This window comes from Rhinolophus sinicus, chromosome 6 (assembly GCF_057876585.1).
Source record: "Rhinolophus sinicus isolate RSI-liver-muscle chromosome 6, RSI-T2T, whole genome shotgun sequence".
In the NCBI taxonomy this organism is placed as follows: domain Eukaryota; kingdom Metazoa; phylum Chordata; class Mammalia; order Chiroptera; family Rhinolophidae; genus Rhinolophus; species Rhinolophus sinicus.
The window spans coordinates 61699026-61723049 of NC_142506.1; the positions used below are offsets into that span (position 1 = coordinate 61699026).

At 39.3% G+C, this 24024-nt stretch overlaps 1 protein-coding gene across 1 annotated transcript in view; it reads left to right on the forward strand.

Moving 5' to 3' along the window:
* Positions 1 to 24024, forward strand: part of USH2A (usherin) — a 580537-nt gene that overhangs the window by 250128 nt on the left and 306385 nt on the right. Inside the window, exons 31-32 of the mRNA XM_088799150.1 lie at positions 5395 to 5508; positions 7457 to 7618. Coding sequence (XP_088655276.1) covers positions 5395 to 5508; positions 7457 to 7618 — 276 coding nt within the window. The remainder of the gene's footprint in view (positions 1 to 5394; positions 5509 to 7456; positions 7619 to 24024) is intronic.

Sequence of the window (24024 nt, forward strand, 5' to 3'; positions counted from 1 at the left end):
CTCCCATGATGAATATTTCTCTTCATCTCCTTTGAAACTTGAGGTGAGAGCAAAGGGAAGAGAAGGTTGGAAATAATCTTACCGGTCAAAAGAAACACTGTTTCTTGGCTGGCTCCTCGGACAGGGTAGGGTGGGCATGGGGCCGTCTTACAGTGAGAGAGACAGCTGAGTGGAGCTAAGGCAATGGAACGTCTTCACTTTTTGGTCAAACATCAAGTAAGTGTCCACTATTGGTGAATGACCGTACTAGCTGCTGGAAACTAGGACAAGAAGTGAAAGGATGTGTGCTGTGCATTCGAGGAGTTCCCCCAGATCATTCTGAGAGACTAAACATGACCAGGTTCTCCAGGGTAGGCTGTTCCCTCTGCGAGGTGGAAATCCTCCGAAAACACATGGTTTGGAGCCTTGGGTTCTTAAAATCCCACCTGCACCTGTGTGTGTGCTTCCTTCCCTGAAATCAAGTCCCCCCCTTGCTCTTTCAACCTGAGCTTCCTGTTCCCACCAAGGCCTACGACTCAAAGGGACCACGCTGGCTTTCCTTCAGATTCCCTTGGCGTGGCATGCCAGAATTCCACCATGTTAAGCATTAATGCAAAATGCATTATCGCTTAGCCCTGAGAGTTCTGGACGTGCTGGTGCCAATGATTTGAATCCGGACGCTGGTGCTGCTGCACTTCATGGGCTACTAACACTTTTAAGACATCAATAATGCTTCCTTTATGCTTATCGAATATTTTTTCAGCTCGCCCTCTTCCATTATCAAAAGGGACTGCCAGGTTTCCTGACATGGTTGGGACCATTTTCTGGTTTCACAGAGTTTTGTGACTAAAAGGGAATTCGAGAGGTCATCTGGCCTGCCTGGATGTAGGGACAGCCTGAAATCTGAAGAAAAAAAAGTCTCATCTGTACTCTCTCTCAAAGAAGAGATTTATATTCAAGCCACTCTTCAAAGTTTTCGCTGTCAGGACTTCTTTATTTTAAATACCCCGTGTGTTATCAATGGAGACTACCCCACTTCCTCTTAGTGGGTTTTCTGCTACACAGTTTATGCCACATTTTTCTGTCCAGGATTCTGTTATGAATATGTCACACTCTACATGTATACCAGTATTTTTTAATATCACATTAAAATACACTTTCAACGATTACCTTTGTTTGCTCTTTGTCTTTAAGTGTAGCTCTCCTGTCATCTTGGACTGGGAAGTTGGGTCTTATAAATGCCCTGGTCACTTGCCATATATGCAGGCCTTCTGCTTTATGTGTTCATTTCTACATTACTGTTATCATGAGAGTCCTTCGAGCTCTAATATTTCCTTAGATTAAAAACCTTATAGAGATCGGTTGTACTCCAAGCACCCTTCCCAGAGGTATATAGAAGAAACATCGATAAATACTTTGATGATGGTGTGTGATCATAGTACTTCTCTCTCTTTTTTTTCATGGAGAGTATATGATATAAATATGACTCTGACACTTAAGCAAGCAAGGCCATTAGGTCAGTCACTCACTGATCTCCAGGCATATTTCCAAAAAGAGCTGCCTTACTGAGTGTTACAAAGAATATTCATGTATGCTTTCTTTGATCATAGCAGGACCTTTTATAAGCATCAGCTTTAATCCATCCTGGTAAACTCTCCATACTGAGAAACAAGATCAACCGCGTGTCCCAGGCAATAGGGTAACTTTTTCCTTTTTCTGATTTGGGGAAGACCATCGAGTTGACTAGCTCCTTTTTCTCCTACCCCAACTGTTAATTGTAACCTGACAGGAAAGAAAATGCTCAATCATTACACTGTAACTCTGACTGACATAGACAATACTAATTTGTATTTAGAGAAAATTGTTCCATCGGTTTAATGAGCTTTGTCTCTGAGACACAACGCTATGAGCAAGGTCCCCACTGGAAATATGAAAATATTCCACCTCAGCCTGAGAACATGTAGCCCATTTTTTTGAAATGATGGTTTACAAACCACCCAAAACTTTCCACCTTGGAGACAAAGTTGGCAAGTCCAAAATGTCAGCTTCCTTTTTCTTCTTTTCTGTTTTCTATTTTGAAGCTCTCATTTCTCAGTGTTTATTATTGTTTCACCTGCCGTGAAATGGGCAATGTGAGCACTTTGATAAATGGCCTGAAGGATGATCTAGTTTCTCTCCAGCCTCTTTCTTTAAGACTCACAGGATTTTTTTTTTTTTCTGTGAAATACAATTTGGTAAACTTCTCTACCAAAGCACAGAGCAGAAGAAAGCAAGTTTGATGAGAGGAGTATTGCCTGTTATTTAAGGTCCCTAAGGTTTAAGGGGAAACAAATTACTAAAGGGATTTCATGATACATATATACACACAAAATAACTCCTTTAGTGAAGGCAGGAAAGGTTAAATAACATGCCGAAGGCCATTTAGTGAATGGGAACTCGGTACCTGTGTGGCATGGCCCTTCTTACCAGCTACGTTAATACTTGTCTCGCCAGGTGGGTGTAACAGCCCCATATATTTCAGCTGTGACCTAGGAGAAGAGCAGAATGCCTCAGGACAAGGGCAGTTTTCAAAATCACAAAATACTGGAACTGCCTTTGTAATGTTTCTCAGTGATGCTATTATTTGCATGCAGGATGTATCTTCATACTAAACATTTCAGAGCACCAGCCTGTATGCACCACAGTATCTTTGGACACTGTATCTTGTCTTTGGACACTGCATCCCTGTGCTCCAGCTATGTCCGGCCCATCTGTGAGAGGCAGTGCTTCTCACGTGTGCCACAAGGTTAGTGATGAAAAAAGACAACTGATCTCATATGCCAGCACTTTTTTCTTGCTCGCCGTAAGATAACGTTTCATTCTCTCTGGGCTGACTTATTTTCTGTTAGGATGGCATTATACTCATTAAGACACGCAAGTTGTCATGTTTAAACTCCTGCCATAGATTTGTACTTGGAAAGAAGAAAGATATGACCAATGTCAAAGATTTTCAAAGAGTATAATGCCTAGAATCTATCTTCCAATGATACCTTCTATGTGAGCCTGAAAAGTTAAGATTATGATGGAGGTGTTAATAAATGGAAAGATGATGCTTACGACATACTCGTAATTTAGGATGTCAGGTCAGGATGGTGGCATGTTGAGAGTGAAACGCTAGTGGGACATCCAGGTGGGATCTGTGACGTGGAGGGCGAAATGTAGAACCAAAGCTTCAGGGAGAGACATCAAGTCTGCAGATGCACTGAGAGATGAGTCATGATAAGTTAAAGAGGAAGGAAGAGGCCTGGAGACCCAGCTGTATAAAATAAAAGCTATTCAAAGGACTGTGAGAGGATGAGGAGGAGGTCAGGTCAAGGAAAGGAAGGAGCCCTCAGTAGTATAGGAGAACAAGTTGGGAAAATTCAGTAGCACAGAGGACGTGGAGGGAGACAAAGTCTGGTAAGCAGAGGGGAAGAAAGCTTGATGAGGAGTCACCTGATCTGTTATTTAAGGGATCACGAGTGAGCTTTAAAAGATAAAACTCAGTGTTTAGTCACCCAGTGCTGAGTGACACTGGGTGGCAGTAGTGACATCACCTGGGTTGTCATGCCCGTGTGAAAACTCTGTGTCAACTGGTGATTTTTCTAAACTCATTTCATCTGGATGGTAACACTTTGAGGTAAAGACTATATGTCCCTCATCTCACAGATAAGGGCTGTGAGGCCTCTCTTTCAAGATAGGCACCAGTGTTACCTGTTTACAGATGAGGGAACTGAGTTCCGGGTCTGAACGACTTGGCCAGTCCTGTACAACACATCAATAGCTGCGTTGGCGTTTGGTCCCAGACATTCTGGCCCGGGCATCTGTGGTCTACACCCTCCGTGATGAGCACATACGTGTGATGATGCAAGCTTTCTTTTCAGATGTTCAGTGGAAGGAGAAATACCTTCTTCAAAGAAAATGAGCTCTGAATGTGGGTCAGAGTCTGGGAGATGCAAGAGGAAATGACAGTCACAGTGGCAAGAATCTGGGAAAGCAGAAGGGGATTTTGAAATTAGAGACAGCTGAACTTGGCATGAGATGGTCACACAGGCACATGCATTTTCCTTGGCCCACTGCCTTCTTGGGCCATGAGCTAAGACAATGGTGCCAGGTACAGCAGAGAGGGTCCGGTAGCCCAGAGGGAGGCCGGGGGAGCTGCCAGAATGCAGATTTCCCAGCAGTGCTGGGGACAGAGGGCAGATGGGAGGTGCCAAAGCACACAATGGCTGTGGTCTTTCCTTTATCCTGACGCTGCTTTTTTAATTTTTAAATTTCGGAGGAGGGAGAATCGGGAAACATGGATGTCAAAATCTGTGCATGAGTGATGCAAGCTGTCACCAATATTGGCATATGAAAACAATGACACACTCTCTAGGCTATTGAAGGTTTACTCAATAAAGAAATACTGTGAGTGGGGCCATCTTTATATAAGAATGATGGCAATCAATGTGGTTCGGATTAAAGATGACTATGGAAAACTTCTGCAATGAAAAACACTGGTGAGCAAGTACACAAATTATATTTCTGATACCTCTTTAATTCACAGGATTAACTAACGAGCCTCTGCCAGTAAACAAAATGTGTTTTCATTTCTACAGGTACTTTCAATTGCTGCACAAATCTTATATATTCACCACCCAGCCAGGTTAATTCAACACTTCTATATGCAACATTTCTGTTGAGGACAGCTGTCTTAATTAAATAAACTAATAATTTTGCAAGTCAAAGTACAAAAGCATAATTATCTAATCTGCTAATTGTTCAAGTATGTTGATTTGCATATTTGTTAGCTGCAACCTAAGCAAATAGTTAGTATATGTGTATCCTACCGTTCAAATAATGAAGCCACTCTTGGGAGTAGCATTTCCTAAAGTGTGTTAATGGATGCCACGTAAAAAGGACTCTAGTTAAATAAGATTGAAAAATGCAAGGTAAAGGAAATTAAAGAGTTTTGTTTCTGCAGGAGGTCCAGGATCCTGGAATGGGATAATATGCATGTTAATTATCAGATACAGTACATTCTACTTCCCGAACTATGTGCCCTTCCCCCCTCCCCAATTTATAGGGGAAACATCTCAGGGCACTAATACACAGAGGCATGCATTTGGGAAAATGCTGTTTAGAGCTGTCTTAACAAGTTGGTCTCACGCTATTTTCTCACTAGTTACTCCACTCTGCAATCAACACAGAGGAAAAATTAAAGAGGCACATTTCTGTTTCCTGTCTTTCTCTCTGTGTCTCTGTGTCTCTCTCTGTCTCTCTCGCTCTGTCTCTCTCGCTCTCTCGCTCTCTCTGACACACACACACACACACACACACACACACACACCAATAATGATTTTTATAGCAACTTACAGTAAACATGCAAACCTCTTTCCCCCTCTTTTATTATAGGCATATTGACAGGCTTGCTACCCTTCAAAAACTATGCCGTAACCCTAACTGCTTGCACTTTGGCTGGCTGTACTGAGAGCTCACATGCATTGAACATCTCTACTCCACAAGAAGGTAAAGTAATTTCAAAGGTCTTGACTTCCACATTTCAGTCATGAATAATAAAATAGGAGAAGAGCTAAATGCTGCAAGGCCATTTGCTGGGAAACCCCAACCTAATTTGATGACAGAGTGCATTGCCAGGCCATAATTGCTCCATTTTTTGGGGGGGTGCGAAAATGAATCAAACTCCATACCCTTTAATGACATGCATCTTTAATAGCTGTAATGCAGATTAATGGGCTTTTTAATTGCTGTTACATTGTTCATGCAAGAGCCTTGTCATTAATATGAAGCATCTGAAAGATTAATGAAAGCTCCCTCATTTTACTAGGGCTCAGAAGTAAATCTAGAGACAGTCTGACTAAAAAGAATTGATTGTATGTCTCAGTATGAAATTGAGAATCAAACGGTTGATTTCCATGGTCTCTTTTAACTGCTAAACACCAGCACAGCCAACAATTATTTCAGTGTGATGGAACCTCCAAATACCGATTGAGGCGTTATTAATCCCGGCTCGGTTCTTTCCGACTTAAGTTTCACTTTTGTTGTACTTGGAGCTTACACCCTGTTGGCATAAGTTAATGTTTCAGAAAGCATATGGTAGGAAGGCAGCGAGAAAGAGAAAATGTTTTAGCACTCCGAAGCGAAAGCTGTGCTCAAGCATCACTTCAAGAAATAACAGCTCTCCAAACATTTGAAGCATTGCTACTTCCTGTTTCTCTCTCCTGGATGACAGGAATTGCGCGTTGCTTGTACTGTCTAATTGTAAAGTCCTTCAGGAGATTTAAAAGCTTGATCTTTAGGGAAAAGGAGTCAGTTTCTTCTCTCTTTCTCAGTATCCGCCCACCCCTCTTCCTCACTCTTCTCCCCCCTCCCTCTTTTCAGTCCTTTACCATGTACCGCTTGCACAGAAGATATGTCAGAGAAAGACAATGGCTCCTATGATGATACCGAGACAGAAGAAAGGAGTTTGTGCAGAATCCTTTTTGTCACCCTTTAGTTTTTGTGCTTTGCACCTGACCTAACCAGACCTCCGTCACCTGGACGGCACCATCCGTGACCCACAGTCACTGTTTTCTCACCGTCCTCTCTGTCTAGTCTGCCAAGAAGAGGTGTCCCCAACGTGGCATTGCTTCTGCTGAGGCACGTGATTGTCACCCTTCACAAGTACTTCCGCCGGCTTCAGTATGGGACAGATCGTCCTCTGTGTCCTGTTATTCTCTCTACATCCGTTATGTCATCTGTGGGGGTGTGGTCTGGTCCCCTTCCAACCTCCCAGCTGTGCCCAGACACATTCCTACTCATCCAGTTCACCGTTTCCTTTCCATGACTTAAGGAATTCCCAAGTTCTAATTTGTCCTTAAATGTATTGCTGATTTACCAAACAATAGGTATGTTTGGGGTCGATTTCTAAACGGTTTTAGTTCCTATGACTCCGATTTATTGACCATTACAGAAAATGAACAGACCCCTCTAAACAGAACAAAACACAACAAAATAAAAAACCATACAATGTAGTCTGTACTTTGTGGCTATTTTTATAGTTACGTATAGGGTTTTCATATCTATTATGAACCATTCTCACCAGCACTGCCCATCTTAGATCAAGAACTCCTCAACGGTAGGGACTCTGTGTGTTTAATTTACTTTAATGGGCACAGCCCCCCAAGTAGAGATTATGGACTAATGAGACCTTTCAGGAAGTAACTCAAGCAACAGTCAAGAGAAGTAGTGTAAATATTCCCCATCCATCACTGATGTAAATTCTCATAAATTCAGGACGGTTATTTAATACCGTTCCTAAAGCAATTACTGACAGGCTGCCCACGGATCAGGAACATTTCCATACATGGGATTTCAGATTTATTCCTTGATTTATTGGTTTGGGTTTGAAAAGTTTGAATTAGAAAAGGAAACTAAAATTAGAGTCTATAAATGTTTCATTTCCTTTCCCCCACAGCTCCACAAGAGGTTCCGCCACCAGTGGCCAAATCCCTTCCCAATTCTTTGTTACTTTCCTGGAATCCACCCAAAAAAGCAAATGGTATTATAACTCAGTACTCTTTATATATGGATGGGCTGCTCATCTATTCAGGCAGTGGTGAGAGCTACACAGTCACAGGTAAGACTTCTTTACGTAGCAGTAAATAGTTAGAGTCCATATTAGAATATATGTATAATGTGTGCATGACGCATAATTATAAACTAGAATATATATACATATATATGTGTGTGTGTGTATATATATATAATTCAGGTAAATATGATCTGTAATTCTCTGAGAATGTAGTTTTAAAAGTTGGGTTACTCACTTTTGTGTCCACTAAAATTCCATGATTTTTCATGGTTAGGTTTGCACTTCTGGTGAAGCCCAAGCTGAAAACATGGGGAAAGGGCTCATGTGCCCCCCCCTTCACCCCAGGCTGTCTCCCTGCGCGTTCCCTGCTGTGGATCCCATGCACATGTTTTTACTAAGACGTCTTTGCTCAGGTGCAGGGGGCCTCAGAAATATATCAACGCACAGGGGGAACCTTATGCCCATCTGCTTCCACCTGGTCACAGGAGTGAAGCTGGGACCCCGTGTGGTCCCCCGGCCCCTTGAGTCAGTGACGTCATTTTGAACAAACTCCACTGTCACACATATATACTTGACAGTCTGTGAGGATGTGACGTAATCCTAAGACTCAGAAAGTTGACTCCGTGTCATCTGCATTTTAGACCATTCGAGAAGAAACGTAGTATACATGCCTAGTCATATGATAAAGTATAATGATACTTAAGGAAAATTAATTTGTTGAAAACCTTGCAAACCAAGAGGCTTCCACTGTGTATGTTTTGTGTTGGAATCGTGTTTATGTTTGTATAGTAATTAGAGTGGTTATATATTTCGTGGTATTTTATATACCATATGTGACTACCAGGTGAGACATCATTAATCTAATATTGATTGATGAAAAAACTGGGGGCTAGAGATATTAAATTCTCCATGAAAGGTCACAATAAGTTAGAGTCAGAGGCAGGATTAATTATTTATGTATTCACTCCTCCACATTAATGCCGGGTGCTAAGGTAGGAACAGGGAATCAGACAGACCTTGTCCCTCCCCTCTTTCTTGGTGCTCATGATTTCATGGGGACAGATACAGATGCAAGTAAGAGGTGTTTGTGGACAGGGCTGTGGCATTCATCCATTTGCATTCTCAGGATTGATATTTCCTGTTTCCTGTGTACTCTGAGAACCTTCAAAGGTCGAGAGATATTGCTTTTATATTTTATTCATTATGGTCCGATAGACTTCTGTAATGCTAATTATATGATATTATCATCATCCCCCCATTTGTAAAATGGGGAAATTGAGGCATAAAAGGTTAACTTTCTCAAGGTTACATAGCCTGTGAATGGCAGACTTTGATAACATCTCCAACATTCTCGCTCCAAGGACGAGAATGTGGTCTTCAGCAAGTCACTTAGCTTCTTTGAGACTTAGTTTCTGAATCTGTAAAATGGGAATAACTGTGATTTTCAAGATTGTTAAGAGACCTAATTCTTATAAATAAAACACCTAGTGTGTTCTTAGCATCATTTAGTCAAAATAATAGTAATTGTTATTTTCTGGAGAATGCAGAGTTCATATGAGAGACTAAAAGATTAATCAAGCCCTAACAATATCTGAAGACATTATTTTAACTAAAAAGTTATAGATCCCAGAAATTACCTGAGAAGAAATGAAAACATGGCGTGGACTGAACTTTGCACGTGTATTAAATAATTATGCACAAAGCATTTCTGTAGGACTGACATGTATCACTATGCATAATGGAATACTATGGCCCAGCATAGAGAGTTCCTCTGAGAAGCCCTCTCTGACTCCCCAGGTCTGAGTTAGGTATGTCCCCCCCAATCCCCACCCCCCGTAGGCTCATCAGATGCCTTTATACCTCCTTGTTTTGGTTTGTGTTGTCTTCAATAAGGCTGCTTGTTTACTTGTCGATTCTCCCTGCTAAACCCTAAGTGTCCCAAGGACACAGCCATGTGTGTCTTATTCATGACTGCATCTCCAGGACGTGTCACAGAGTCAGTGTAGAATAAACAGTGATGAAGAAATGAATGAATGAAGTCCGATGGTGCTGGAAACAAAGAAAGAAGCTAGTGAAGGGGAACTGGTGGAGGGTAGGAGTTGGGTGGGAAAGAAAAAGCAATGCAGAAAAGAGAAAGAAAAGGGTAGCAACTAGAGAAAGAGAGACTAAGATCCGCTCCATATGTAGACCCGAGTTCCAACCAGAAGTGCTGTGGCCGATGGCAGAGTGCGGTGTGTGCCTTGAATATTTCCAGAATATGCAGACTGTTTCATGAGGTGACATTGTGCACAGGCAGTAAAAGAGCAGTGTGGGGAGGGAAGGAGTTCAGAATTCACCCTGACTCCCCATATACAACACATACAAAATGGCGCTGAGTCTGTGTTGTGTTTCACTGCATCATCAATGGACTCATGTGACTGTAGTATCTGCAATGAAAGATTGTAGGTAGTATATCCATGCTGGATTAGTACAATAGATCCCCCAAATATAATGTACTGAATGTTCACAGATACCTTCTCTAGATACAGTGGTAATAGGTCCTGCAGTGGTTTTCATTCTTTGGTAGATTTTTGAAAATTGTGTCTCCTATATCACTCAACCTTTTTCTCTGTAGCCCTTTTGACTTCCCACAAGCATTTCTGTTTCTTGTTGCTCTCATCCACGAATGGCTAAAGACACAATACACGTTGGAACTGCAATATCGGTCACTCAGGAGAGGAAGTCAGCCAACAACATTATGATGGGCTTTAGAGTTGTCCGTGATTGTTCTAATATTATAGCCAGTAAAACTGACTAAAAGAAGTCAAAAAAAAAGAAGTCAAAAAATTCTAGTCAGTAACTGGAAAAACAATTTCAATCTGGTTCTGTTTGGCACCAAATTCCATGCTCTTAATCTTTACACATTCTTCTTATTGAACACATGCAATTTAATTTTTCCTCACAACTCTGAAAGGGAGACAGGAGGCTGATTACAGACCACAGAGCACCTGTATTAATCTTCCAGCGCTGCCATAACAGAGGACCACAGACAGGATGGCTTAAACAACAGAAATGCATTTCTCACAGTTCTGGAGACAAGAAGTCCAAGTTCAAGGTGTTGGCAGGTTAGGTTTCTCCTGAGGCCTCTCTCCTCGGCTTGCAGACAGCCGCCTTCTCGCTGTGTCCTCACATGGTCTTGCCTCTATGCACAAGCCCTGGCGTCTCTTCTTCTTCTTATAAGGACACCAGTCCTATTGGATTTGAGCCCTACCTTTGTGACCTCATTTAAACTTATCTCCTTAAAAGCCATTCCTCCAAATACAGTCACATTGGAGCTTAAAGCTTCATTCCACATGTAAATTTGGGGGAACACAACTCAGTCTGTAACAGTACCTAAAGTGAGTGCTTTTTAAAAAACAAAACAACAACAAAAAAAACACCTCTTGGCGTTGGCTGAATGCCAACTTTTCCAGAGATTCTCAAATGGCATGAGAATTGAATAAGATGGTTTTTAATATCCATTTCAACTCTAAGATTTTATACCTGAGATATGTACGAAATTCCGTTCATTTATGTCTTCAAAGTTTACCTGGCCTCTAGGAAGATGACAGAATAGGAAAGGGGATTCCTATTCTGTCATGAATTTAGCCAGGAGAAAGCTGATGCAGGAACTGCTGTAGCCACTGAGACAGGCCATAGCTGCCACAGACAATTCACAATGGTGCCACATTTCATTGTAATGAAAGCACTTGCCATCTCATAAACATACACTAATGCATTAGATCACTCGAACACCTCAAAAGTTTCTAATTTATCTCTATTTTAAATATGTTGTGATAAATATTATTGTGCATAAATCTTTGTTTGCTAGATTCCTTAAAGGGGTAACAGCTATTCAGAGGTAGTGAACTTTTACCAAATATTTGATAAACTTTTTTTGCATTATTTCCCAGAAAAGTTCATCAGCAATGAATGCTATTTTCTTAAATATTTGATACCTTTACAAGAGAAAATTTTTACTTGCATACTTAATCTTCTGCAAGATTATTAGCCAATTGTATTTTATTCTGATTTATCTGATCACAGTCTTGATGAGCAAAAATTTAATGAGGTGAGGAATATTTCTGAAACTTCTTCAAGAGCTACATTTCATATCCTGTTTTCCTGGTTACAATCATTTTCACCATTTAACATTCTTCACCTTATACACTATCAAAAACTTTGGTGATGAGTTGTCTTAACGTACCCTCCTAAATGTTCAAAATGTCAATGTTTGTTTGTTTTTTCTTACTCCTACTCCATTTATCTGTAGCTTCCTTTTTAGTCTCTGCATAGGACCAACATTCTTCCATTATGTGTAGCAAATGGATCTTGCTGCTATGGTGGATATAGTAGGTAAAAGTAAATGCACTTCAATTCAGGAGCAACTTAGCATCTAGGTGGTTTGAATTTTTTTCTTCTTTCTCTTAAATATGAAGCACTAAAAGTCAAAGGCATTGCTGCACCTTGAGTTAGTACAAAATATATTTAAAAATGCATGCAGTTCAAATTTTTTGCCTTGCATAGGCCACCAGCTAGTAGTATGGTGGGTCAGTTGTGACACTGAAAAATGAATCCAGTTAGAGAGCCTCCCGAAGGCTGTTGATGTTTGCTATAATAAATAGCACACACTTTAAGTCAAACTTTTTCATTCTGTATTCAAAGGTAATGGATTTTTCGTAACCATAGTAACCTTGGTGTATTTCTGGATAAATACATGAGGTATATACATTCTAGTTTTATTTTTGAATATAAACTACCACATTATGTATTACTAATAATATGAAAAATAGGATGTAGGTTAGTATAATGACAGCTTAAACTAGTATGCATTTTTCTTCTGCAAAAAATAAATATTTATCAAAAGTATAGGTTCAATTAATTTTTCCCCCAGTTTGGTGGTATTCTGGTGGTGCCATTTATCTTTTTTTGCAAGATCTCCATTAATCTCTTATTTCTGTCCCATAACAGATTTTTAAGAATTTCAAAGTAAAAACAATTGTGCCTTAAAGCCTATGATTAAAAACATTATCGAAAGATTGAAGGACCTATATTGATATCACCAGCAGAGCTATTGTGGGCCACTTAAGATGTGTGTATACAGAAGGTTCGTAAATAGGTAGAAGAAAGAAACCTTTTGTCTGTTCAACATACTGGGATTGTTTTAAAGTTCAAGCTAGATAGCATTCTGATAGATGATGAATCTCCAAACTGTAGCCAACCAGATCATTCTCATTTGAATGAGCACCCTACCAGAAAGTGGCAATCTTTAAAAAGTTTGTGAGATGTGTCAGAGATGCTTACAGAGTTTTTAGAAACAAGCATAACAAGATAGGGGCAATTGGGAAAGTCCACTATGGGAGTGAGTTGTGCTAACTAGTAAAGAAACAGTGGTGGTCCTTAAGGGCAGTTCTTTTTTCACTGCATAAATGGTACTTGATTAACCCAACCTAAGACATCACTGCTTACAACTACTAGAACTCCCAAAATGAGAAAAGCCGGTAGGGACTCTATTAAAGAAGAGGCATGCAAATCTGCCACCAAACCCCAACACGTGTATATTTTCAAGTGTGTCACGTAATCTGCAGTAGTCTTATGATTAAGTCGCTGATTTCAGCACCACGGACAGCACCAGCCTTCTGCTGTTCTCTCAGGACCTGGGCTTCTGTCTCTAAAACTGAGCCTGTAGGACTTAGATAATGGCAGTGGTGTGTGTGTGTGTGTGTGTGTCTGTCTGTGTGTCTGTGTGTGAGACAGAGAGAGAGAGAGAGAGAGAGAGAGCGCGCGTGCGCGCGCAAGCGCGAGCGCCGATGAATTTTTGGTAAACTAGGATAGGCAATAAGTATTTATATCTTTAAACAACTCAAAGTGCTACAACTTGTTTTTTGTCTTATTTGCCAAGGTCAGACAGAATCACATATAAACAGAAAAATAGAAATGTTCATCTTGATCCTTCCAAACACTTAAGTCTTACAATGAGAAATGTGTTGTAAAAGAAACTGTTAGCTTATGGCACAATAAAACAAGCAAACAAACCCCTCCACACAAAACAACAACAACAACAAAACATTTAAAGGTCAGGAACTTCTAACCAAGCATTATAAGGAACCTGAACTATATTATGCATATATTCATTAATGCTAATGATTTGTACAAGATCCTTCCTTCCTTAGCAAAGTAAAACTTCACTTTAACCTTGATATTTTCTATAATTTTCCCTTTCTGAATACCACAATGCAGTGCATCTGAATCACTCCTCTTACATAAAGTAAAATCACTGAGAGGAATACTGTTAGTGTGCCAGGATTCTCATCTGAAAGGCCACTTATTAACAAGATAGAATACGTGAGGATTTTCAGGTAAGGCAGTGATCTCATCGATGAGTCATTGTGCCTCCCTATTATGAACTAAGTCATACTTGAACTCTTTTCATGTCATTGAGATCGAGCATTACGTTATACAAAGTCTAGGAAACCTTAAGAATACAAGGGGGGAAAGACCAAGCTATAAAAAGAAGCTAGAGCCTTCAGAGGCCAAGTTGCTACGCTACTAACTTGTGACCAGACTCCAGAAGAGTGGCTCAGGGTTCAGCTCCATACCAGAGCCTTGGCTTTGTGAACAGTGGCTGCGTTATTCTGAAGATCCGTGGTGAATCTTCATAAATGGAAACGCGCATGGAACCAGCCCCCAAATCAAGGTCTTTATCAGCACCATATAGCCGTATAGCGTATGATGCTGTTGAGGTATATTTATCAGTGTGCTCTGAAGTCATGTCTTAGGTGACTGCTTTCCTGACTGTTGACAGCACAGATTCGTTTTGCTTTTCTTGTACTTAACATGGATGGAATCAAATAGCATGTTCTCTTTCACCACTGACTTCTTTTGGGGAATGGAGGAGAGGAGGGAGAGGGAATCAGTGGACCAGTCATTGTATTCCTGAACCTGTATCCTGAACCCTGTGACTTCCAGGCAGTTGCTATGACAGTGTCTGTTTTATGTTCCCACCTTCCAGAAAGCCGTTGGGATAGTTGTAAAGTGAAACAACACCCTCTTTCATCAAGTCCAAATCTCTAAGTCCAAAAATGTAATTACAGAAAGGCTTCATCTATGAAATTAGAACATAACACGTGAAATCACCTGTACATCAGTAAAAAAAAAATATTCTAAGTGTCCAATAATGGAATATTGTAGAGCCATATAGCTTATGATGCTGTTGAATAATATTTAATGATGTGGAAAGATGTTAAAAACAAGTGTTTAGCAGACAACGTGTGTCTACTGTAGTAAAATATATGTATGTATTCATGTGTGCATATACATGAATGGGTTTCTATAAATATATGGATATCCAAAAGTCTCAACAGTGACTATCTCCCTATAATGTCATTCTAGCGTTTCACTCTCTTTTCTGTAAGGAGGTCTTTTTGCTTTTCAAATTATCTATAGTTTGGATATTAGTAAGCCGAATTTCTGTAGTATTTTCTCAATTCTGTATCGATGGTCAAATTGGTACACAGCATGGCTATTTTAGGAAGCTGATTGCATTTACCTTTTAATACTTCTCTTTTCCATTCTCTCTAGTTTTTACCTTGATTTTAATCAGGTGGGCACCTTACTCCTTTCCTTCTAGCCACGATCAACTATGGTCTTCTCCATACCTGCACTACTATCTAGTGCCATCAAAACAGTACACATGTTTGATGGTGTAACTCAATTCCCACATCACCCTTTGAGTCATAGAATCTTTTATATTATTTTCTTACAAAATTGTCACTTGAATTTGTTCTTTCAATATTCACTTTTTCAAAGGGGATAAATCTTGATTTGAAACACGAATGTAAGTGCATTGAGTACAGTTTTCATGTCACTATTTATCGTCATAATCTCTGTAGTAAGCACCGTAGGAATACGGTCCTAATTGGCATCTAACAAACGCTTCCTGAATTGAGTTGAAATGAATTGAATTAAATTGAAGAGACACCGAAAATCAATTAATATTGTAAAGTAAGTGACAACAAATACCAATGCATCATTCAGAAGTCATTGATATGCTGAATGTGGTAAACCATATTAATGAGGTAGGGTGTCCGTGCAGCTTAGAATTTTTTATTTAATTATTCAATACGTAGCAGTTTTGTTGTTGTTAAATTACTTGTATTAGCTTGCTAGGACTGCCATTAACCAAGTGTCCCACATGGGGTGGATTAAACAACAGAAATGTATTGTCTCCAGCTTAGGGGCCAGAAGTCCTAAAACAGTATGTCAGCGGGTTGCTTCCTTCGGAGGCCTCTGAGAGAGAAGGTGTTCCATGCCTCTCCTGTAGGTGCTGGTGGTTTGCTGGCCATCTTCTTTGTCCCTTGACTTGCAGGCACGTCGTCCCCATATCTGCGTTCCTCTTTACCTAGGGCTCACCTTGTGTGCTGCCCATTCCAAATGCCCCCTTTGTCTAAGAACACATGTCATATTGGATTAAGTCTCACCCTAACGACTTCATCTTAACTAATTGCAACTGCAAGGCCCCATTTCCAAATAAGGACACATTCTGAGGTCCTGAGGAGGGCTAGGGTTTCAACACAGGAGTTTTGTGGGGACACAATTCAATCTATCCCTCTTGATGCTGTGATGATTAGCATTCTACAACTTCCCTCAAGTGCCTAAACATGTTAGAGAAGATAAGGCATCTACTCAAAATCAGGTAAAACCGGAGACATTCTGTGGCAATCATAACAATTATTTAGAAAACTGCTTCTATCTGGAATGGTTCCTTCATTCAGAAAGTGTGATTGGGTGTTGACAGTGTGGGCACTCAGTACTTTTCTCAGTGCTGTAGACACCATGGGAAACCAAAGCTGCGACAGGCCAGCCCACCTGGAGCTCATGTGCCAGTGGCGGATGGTTAGAGAAGGCCTCTTGTTACATTTCTTCTACCTTCCTGAAACAGATTTATGATTTCCCCAGTTCTTTACATGACTGGACCATTCTCCTCCTGGAGGGAGTGCTCAAATCCTGTAAAACCTTCTCTATGTTAATTAAGATCACCCCAGATAATGTAAGCACACACAGGTTTCTCATGGTAGATATGGGCTTTATTTCCTACCAACCCTGTGCAGGTGAAGACTTTGGTTAGCACAGCTTCCTTTCTGTGGACAGTTGCTCAGGGACGCAGGCTTTGCCATGGGTAGCACTTGGATCCTAAGGTTGCTCCAGAGTTACCTCCGTTGCACTAGACAGGTGAGGAAGGAACATGGAGGATAATAAGTTTGATCCGTTTGTGGGCTGAGTCTAGGACTGACATACGTTGCCTCTTCCCACATTCTACTGTCTATAACTCAGTCTCATGGCCACACCTAACTGTCAGGGATTCCGTAGGCTGACTAAAACAATATCCATTTACTAGCTCACGGTTCTATAAATCAGAAGTTCGGGTGGGCTTGGCTGGTGGCCTAATTAGGGTCTCACAAGGCCACCCTCAAGGAGTTGGGCAGTTGGGGGGTCTCCTTGAGAGGCTGTGGGAAAGAATTTGCTTCCAGGCTCATTCTGGGTGCTGGCAGACTTCAATTCCTTGTCGTGAGAGGACTGGAATCCCTATTTTCTTGCTGGCTGTCAGCCAGAGGCTGCTTTCCACTTCTAGAAGGCAGTCTCAAGTCTTTGCATGTGGCTCCCTCCATTTCAGTAATGCACAACTTCTCCCGGATCAAATCCCCTTTGTGCTTTGAATCTCTCTGACTACTACCATCTGCAGAAGCTGCTTTGAAAGGGCTCATAATTAGATTGGGCACCTGCCAGGATCATCTCTATTTTCCATGCAAGTAAGGGCAGACAGTCATGGGAGTGTTATCTCATCATCTTCACAGGTTCCACCCACACTCAAAAGGGAGGAATTTGTACAAGGGTCAGAGTTATCGGGAGTCATTCTCAGAAGGCTACCTACGATGAGGTTCAGAGGCAGATTCACCCAGCTGTGACTTTGCCAAGCCTTGGTTTCCTAGTACAATGGAAATAACAGTATCTATTTCAGAGACTTAGTGTGGAAATTAAATATGATAATGCATGTGAAAATGGCTAGCGTCATGCCCACAACTCTTCGTGAAGATAGTGAATGATCTACAAACGCCCACTTTCAGTTGTGCAAATAATACCATGATCGTTATATCATGATAAAGATTCTTAATGAAAAAAATCTCCTTCAAGCTGGTCTCTGAACTACATATTCAATTTAATTCAAGGCATATTCGTTTAGCTGCTACTATGTATAAGTCACCACATCAGAGGTCAGGAGTTACGTATGTAATTAAGGTACTTCCATCTTTCCTCAGATCATTCCCACTTTGATCACTTAGAAATAGATACAACTGAATATACTGCTGTCCAGTTTATCGTAATTTCTCTAACAGGTGTGAGGACGAAGAGGTAATCAATCTGGAAGTGAAAGTGTCACAGAGGAAGTGGATTTTTGCAGGCTTTGGAGTTTCAGAAAGGAAAAACAAGGCAGGCCTAAGGACCAGGGTGGGGTAGCCAGTGGCACAGAGCCATAAACGTGCATCTCATGAAGATGAAATAGCACACAGCTCACGCAATATTACTGAGCAGCTGGGGAAGTGGTCAAGAGAAGTGAGAGGCAAGGCGGGAGTCAAATTATCACAGGTTCTAGAGGCACCTTCAGATGTTTGAACTTTGTTCTGAGGCAGCGGAGAACCATGGAAGGAGTTTTAGAATTGACGTAGCATGAGCTAATCAGTGTATTCAAAAATAAATACTTGAAATATGATATTACTCCAAAATAGTCACAGCTGAACTTATACAGCGATTCTCTCCATTCAGGAGGTGAAAGGACAAGTAGGTTAGAACTTTAAATGCAAGAAGCTATTAGGTTGGTGCAAAAGGAATAGTGGTTTAAAAGGTGAAGAATAATTGCAAACACCGCAGTTACTTTTGCACCAACCTAATAATTGGACTCAACAATACCGATGGCAAAGGGACGGGGAGAAGATGAGAGAAAAGCATTATTTTTATTTGCTAGCAGCTCCATTGTATTGTACTTCTGTGCATTAGTGTAAAATAAAATCTTCTTATTTTAAATACTTTTAAATGATGTTGAAATATTTTCTGACGACACAGTCTGCTGAAGTTTTGCCCTTGGTGCAGATTTCCATTAACCTTGTTGCAGACACTAAGCCTAAACCCATATTTTTGTGGGACCTCAATTATGGAGTAAAGCCTGGTGACATCATTATAAAACCACATCTAGGTAGCTTTGTCTTTCTATCCAATTGAGAAAATCCAGCAAACTCTAGGAGAATACCACTTTTGACAGACCCTGCATTCTCAGATTACTAGGCTTTACTTTCTCAAAAAATAAAGGCAGAGAGGGATTAAAACCTCTGAAGTTGTAAATTATGTAATGGAGTACCTTGTATATAGACATCAGATGTATTCAGGGAATTTAGTTGTATTGAACACATTAGGTTGGGACTGAGGTAATTGTGGTTTTTGCAATTATTTTTAGCCTTTTAAACCACAATTACCTTGGCACCAACCTAATAGATGAAGAAAAAAACAGGCAGAGATAAAATTCAAAGTACTCTTTCCTCATCTTACTCTTGTCAATGTTTTTCATTGTTTTTAGTGAGTCTGTATGAATCGGAATCCTTCATTTCTCTAAATGTTAAAATTTCCATGACATTTTTTATAAATTATTTTCAAAATAGTACCTCTGTATAATAGATAAATAAAACTAATAATTAAAAAAAAAGTAATGCCCAGGAAAGCTTAGCTTACTTCTCTTAGTAAAGGCTTGATTTAGAGATGAATCTGGAAATGATTTTTTTATTATTTCATTCACCTAAGTTCTTGCTGGGGTCTCAAAAGCCTTTGACAATAGATTTGATTTGATCCATGGCAACGTTTGAATGGTTCAGAGGCAGTGGTTATTATTCATTCTTGGTTTTACAAAGTAAATGCATTCATCAGTCCTGAGTCTTTCAGGTGCAAGAGATAGAAATCCAACTATGTCATCTTTGTTTCCTTCTGGAATGTGATCCATGCTTTGTTGTAATGTGGGGGCTTTCTCCATGGACTAGACACGTGCTCAGCAGCAATTCCAGGTTGAAAACTACCAAAGAAAGGTGCTTATTGGTTCATTTTGGATCGTGTGTACAACATTGGTTGTATTCCAAAGAGGCAGGATCTGGGTACTAGAAGAAGAGGTAGAAGAAGAATACAGCCCCTAAGAAGACCATTATGAGCTGAAGTATAACCCAATGGAGCTCACGTGTTAAATTTATAAATATTAGAATCTTGCTGCTGATATAGCCTCAACCTTATATGTACATGTAGGTATGAATGCCACTTAAGAATACATGTGACCTTGGAAGTCATCCAACTCTGTTCTTCCTTTTGAGAATTTCCCTGAAATTTTATCTATTTTCTTAAAACTGAATCTATGTTATTGATTCAATTTCTCCCACTTTTGAAACCCTCAGTTCTGTCAGTGCATGGCTTCCCTTCCAGTATAAGGCGTGACTTTTCAGAATATTTCTCTACTATTTTTGTGTTGAAGGAGGACCTTTCACTTCTTGGCCTTGATACGTCCTCGCGTAGCCCTCCCAGTACTGTCAGCAGTGCATTATTACACCTAGGGCGTCCGTTTGTAGCTAAGGTCAGTCCTCATCCATTTGTGTTTGTTCAATATATGTACTTGAAATATCACCTACTACTTTCTGAGCACTGAAAGAATTGCTGAAGACAGAGTGGTCAGCTTCATGAAACCTGTAAGTTCTGAGTTACGTAAACTGTCTTATCTTTGGTTTAAGTCAGCGTGTTTAAATCTAGTGGTTATCTAACATGAATAAATCTAACCAAAAAACAGTAATAAATAGAATCCCAAGCATGTTGTAGATCTTTACATTTTATGGCGTTTGAGATTGTTCAAAAGTTACTGATATTTCTGGCCACACATATGCACATTCATTATAATATGATAATATAATATAATATAGTATATACAGTATAGTGAAGTATGTCATGTTGTAATATAATACCGTACTAATATCAATAGAAGACTAGGTAAAATAGTTATAGATAATAACTAATATTATTGCACTGGAATAATATGTGGACACTGGAATATTATGTGGTTGTTTAATAGAACAAGCAGATCTTTGCCAATAGGGTAGCATGCTCCTCACAGTACTAGTGAGGTACTAGTGAAGAAAAGTATATGCCATATTCTACTAACATTTTGTATTTGGTTATGTATTTAGACTATTTCTAGAGGTGCACATAAATTTGTAGTGATTGCTAAACTGGAAGGGAGCTGGATAATTGGGAAATAAGGGTAAAGGGAGACTTAATTTTCATGTAAGCACTTTAGTGTCTTTTAGATGTTGTACTATTTATACATATTAATGTATTACCCATTCAAAATTAAGTACAATTTAAAAATAAAATTTGACAAATTGGTAAATTGTAAACTAAAGAAAATTTGAGAAAAAAAATGTAAAGAAAATCACCCACAGTTTCACCCACCAGAACAAAATCACTAATTATATTTTGGCTTATGCATTTACTATCTTCTGATCTTTTTCTGTTAATGCACAGATATGCACACATAATTTGAGTCAGACTGCTTTACAGTCTTTACCACTTTATTATAGTGATCATGTTACCAAGTTGCCAAATTATTTTTTAAATCATGCTTTAAATGTCTGCACGATATCTAAAATATTCACAATATATTTAAGCAAATCGTTTCAATATTTGGATTATTTCTAATTTTTCTGTATTATAAACTAAACTGTAATTTTAACACCCTCTTATGTAACATTTCGTGTGTGTGTGTGTGTGTGTGTGTGTGTGTGTGCATTTCTTATTCATTAAAATTGATTCCCCAAATATTTTTGTGCTATTTCTTTCTGTTTGTGCTATATTCTTCCTATTTTGTAAATATTTTTAACATACCTTAAGGATGCTTCTATTTGCATCGTACCTGTATTATAGTTCTTTTCCTATTTTTGTCATTTTTTGTTTACTTTGTTTATAATGGCTTTTAATTAAGTAAATTTTGCTTCAACTTTTAGTCAAATCTATCTACAATACTTTGCTTCATAGTTTTTTCCTTAGATAGAAAAAGCTTATAGTTTCCTCACCCCCAAGAACAGATAAACATTTCCTGATGTTTTTCTTGGTAATTTATACTTTGAAAATATTTTCACATGTACCAACTCCTATGGGCCTTTAAATTATCCAATGGTGTATAAAGGTTAAACAGTTTTATTCACATTTGATAGATGAGGAAATAGAGATTCTGAAAAGTTAATTGATTTGCCTGGAATCATAAAGCTAGTTAATTGTATAGCTAACGCCGGAATTTTGGTACTTGGATGGTTTTCTGACTCCCAAATCACAAATCTCGACTAGATGAGTTTAAAGTAAAAGAATGATGGGGAATTCCATTACATTAGTATAATATATCAGTGGTGTCAAAATATGAATACAACGTTTATCTCTCCATCACATTGTCTATGTATTCTTAAAGACAACATGTCAATTAAAATGTCTTATTCAAATGTTAGTTTTCGTTTTTTTAAGTTTAAAGCAAGCCTGCTGATTTTAAATGGGAGGTGTCTCATACTGTGCACGCATGAATTGAGGAGACGAAGTAGAAAGTTGTAGGTCTGCAGAGTGTGCTATTGACAGTAGAGGAGCCATTTCTTCAAAGACCGTAATGAGAAGTGTGCACTGTAAACCGGGATTTTTATGACTTCCTGCTCCGTGACTTCATATCTTCCTTGTGTCAGTTAACTATGGACGTGAAAACATAATATGTTCTTTTCAGCCACTCACACAAATGGTAGTTTGCTAGAGCAGCCATGAAAATAACAGGGAGGATTAAATAACAGGAATGTATTTTCTCACAGTTCTGGAGGCTAGAAGTCCAAGATCAAGGTGTCAGCAAGTTTGGTTTCTCCTGAGGCCCCTCTCCTTGGCTTGCAGATGGCCGCCTTCTGGCCACGTCCTCACATGTCTTCCCTCTCTGAACGTACATCCCTGGTGTCTTTGTGTGTCCAACTTTCCTCTTATAAGGACACTGGCTTTTGTCCTTATTAGGACAAAGTGGATTAGGGCCCACACTAAAAGGCTTCATTCTCACTTTTTTTTTTTTTTGATATATTCAGATGAGATTTACATTAAATTTTTTTCAATTACAGTTGACATACAATATTAGTTTCAGGTGTACAATATAGTGATTAGATATTTATATAACTTACAAAGTGATTACCCAGGTAAATAGTGCCAACCTGACACCAGACATAGTTATTACAATATTATTGATTATATTCCAAAAACGCTAATTCAGAAAGACATTTGCATCCATGTTTTCATTGCAGCGTTATGTACAATAGCCAAGATACGGAAGCATGTTAAGTGTCCATCAATAAATGAATGGATAAAGAAGTGGTACATGTATACAATGGAACATTACTCAGCCATAAAAAAGGATGGCATCCTGCCATTTGCAAGGAAAATGGACCTAGAGGGTATTATGTTGAATGAAATAAGTCCGAGAAAGACAAATACCACATGATTTCACTTGTATGTGGAATCTAAAAAAAAAACCAAATGAATGAACAAACAAAACAGAAACAAACTCATAAGGAGAACAGTTTGATGATTGCCAGATGGCAGAGGGGGTTAGGGGATTGGTGAAGGGGGGTAAGGAATTAACAGGTACAAACTGTTAGTTTCAAAACAGTCATGGGCTTCATTTTAACCTAATGACCTATGTAAAAAACCTATGTCTAAATATAGTTACATTCTGAGTTACTGGGGATTAGTTGGGGTTTAGTGGTTCAACATACTAATTTTGTAGGGATACACCTGAGCCCATAACAGAATGTATCGTTTGCAATGATTGTACACAACTATGCACTAAGGTAGTGAAAATTAAACAAATGTGTATTTGTTTCTTTTGGTGGATAACTCCTAGGAATATTAGAACGCAATATTTTCAAGAATGCTGATTTGTGGTTCTTTCGTTTGTTAACTTATCCATCCATCCATCCATCCATCCATCCATCCATCCATCCATCCATTATTGCTGAATATTCTGAGGCTGGGACAATATAGTTGTGTTTGAATAAGGACTAGCCCGCTGCCACAGACATTTGTGGTTTTCAGCTTCCCTCCCTGCATTCCCATCTCCCATATTATTTATCATATTTTATATAATTATTGGTTGATTTTGTTGTATTTCTCACTAGATTGTGAATGATTTGAGGGTAGGAACTGTATCTTTCACATTCTATCCTGAGGACGTGGGAGGGATATAGTGGGAGAACAATAGATTGTTTTCAAAATGAAGGACTCGATTGTATCATTCATGGGAACACTAAATATATTACACGGAGAATTTCCCAGAATGCCTGACTGGT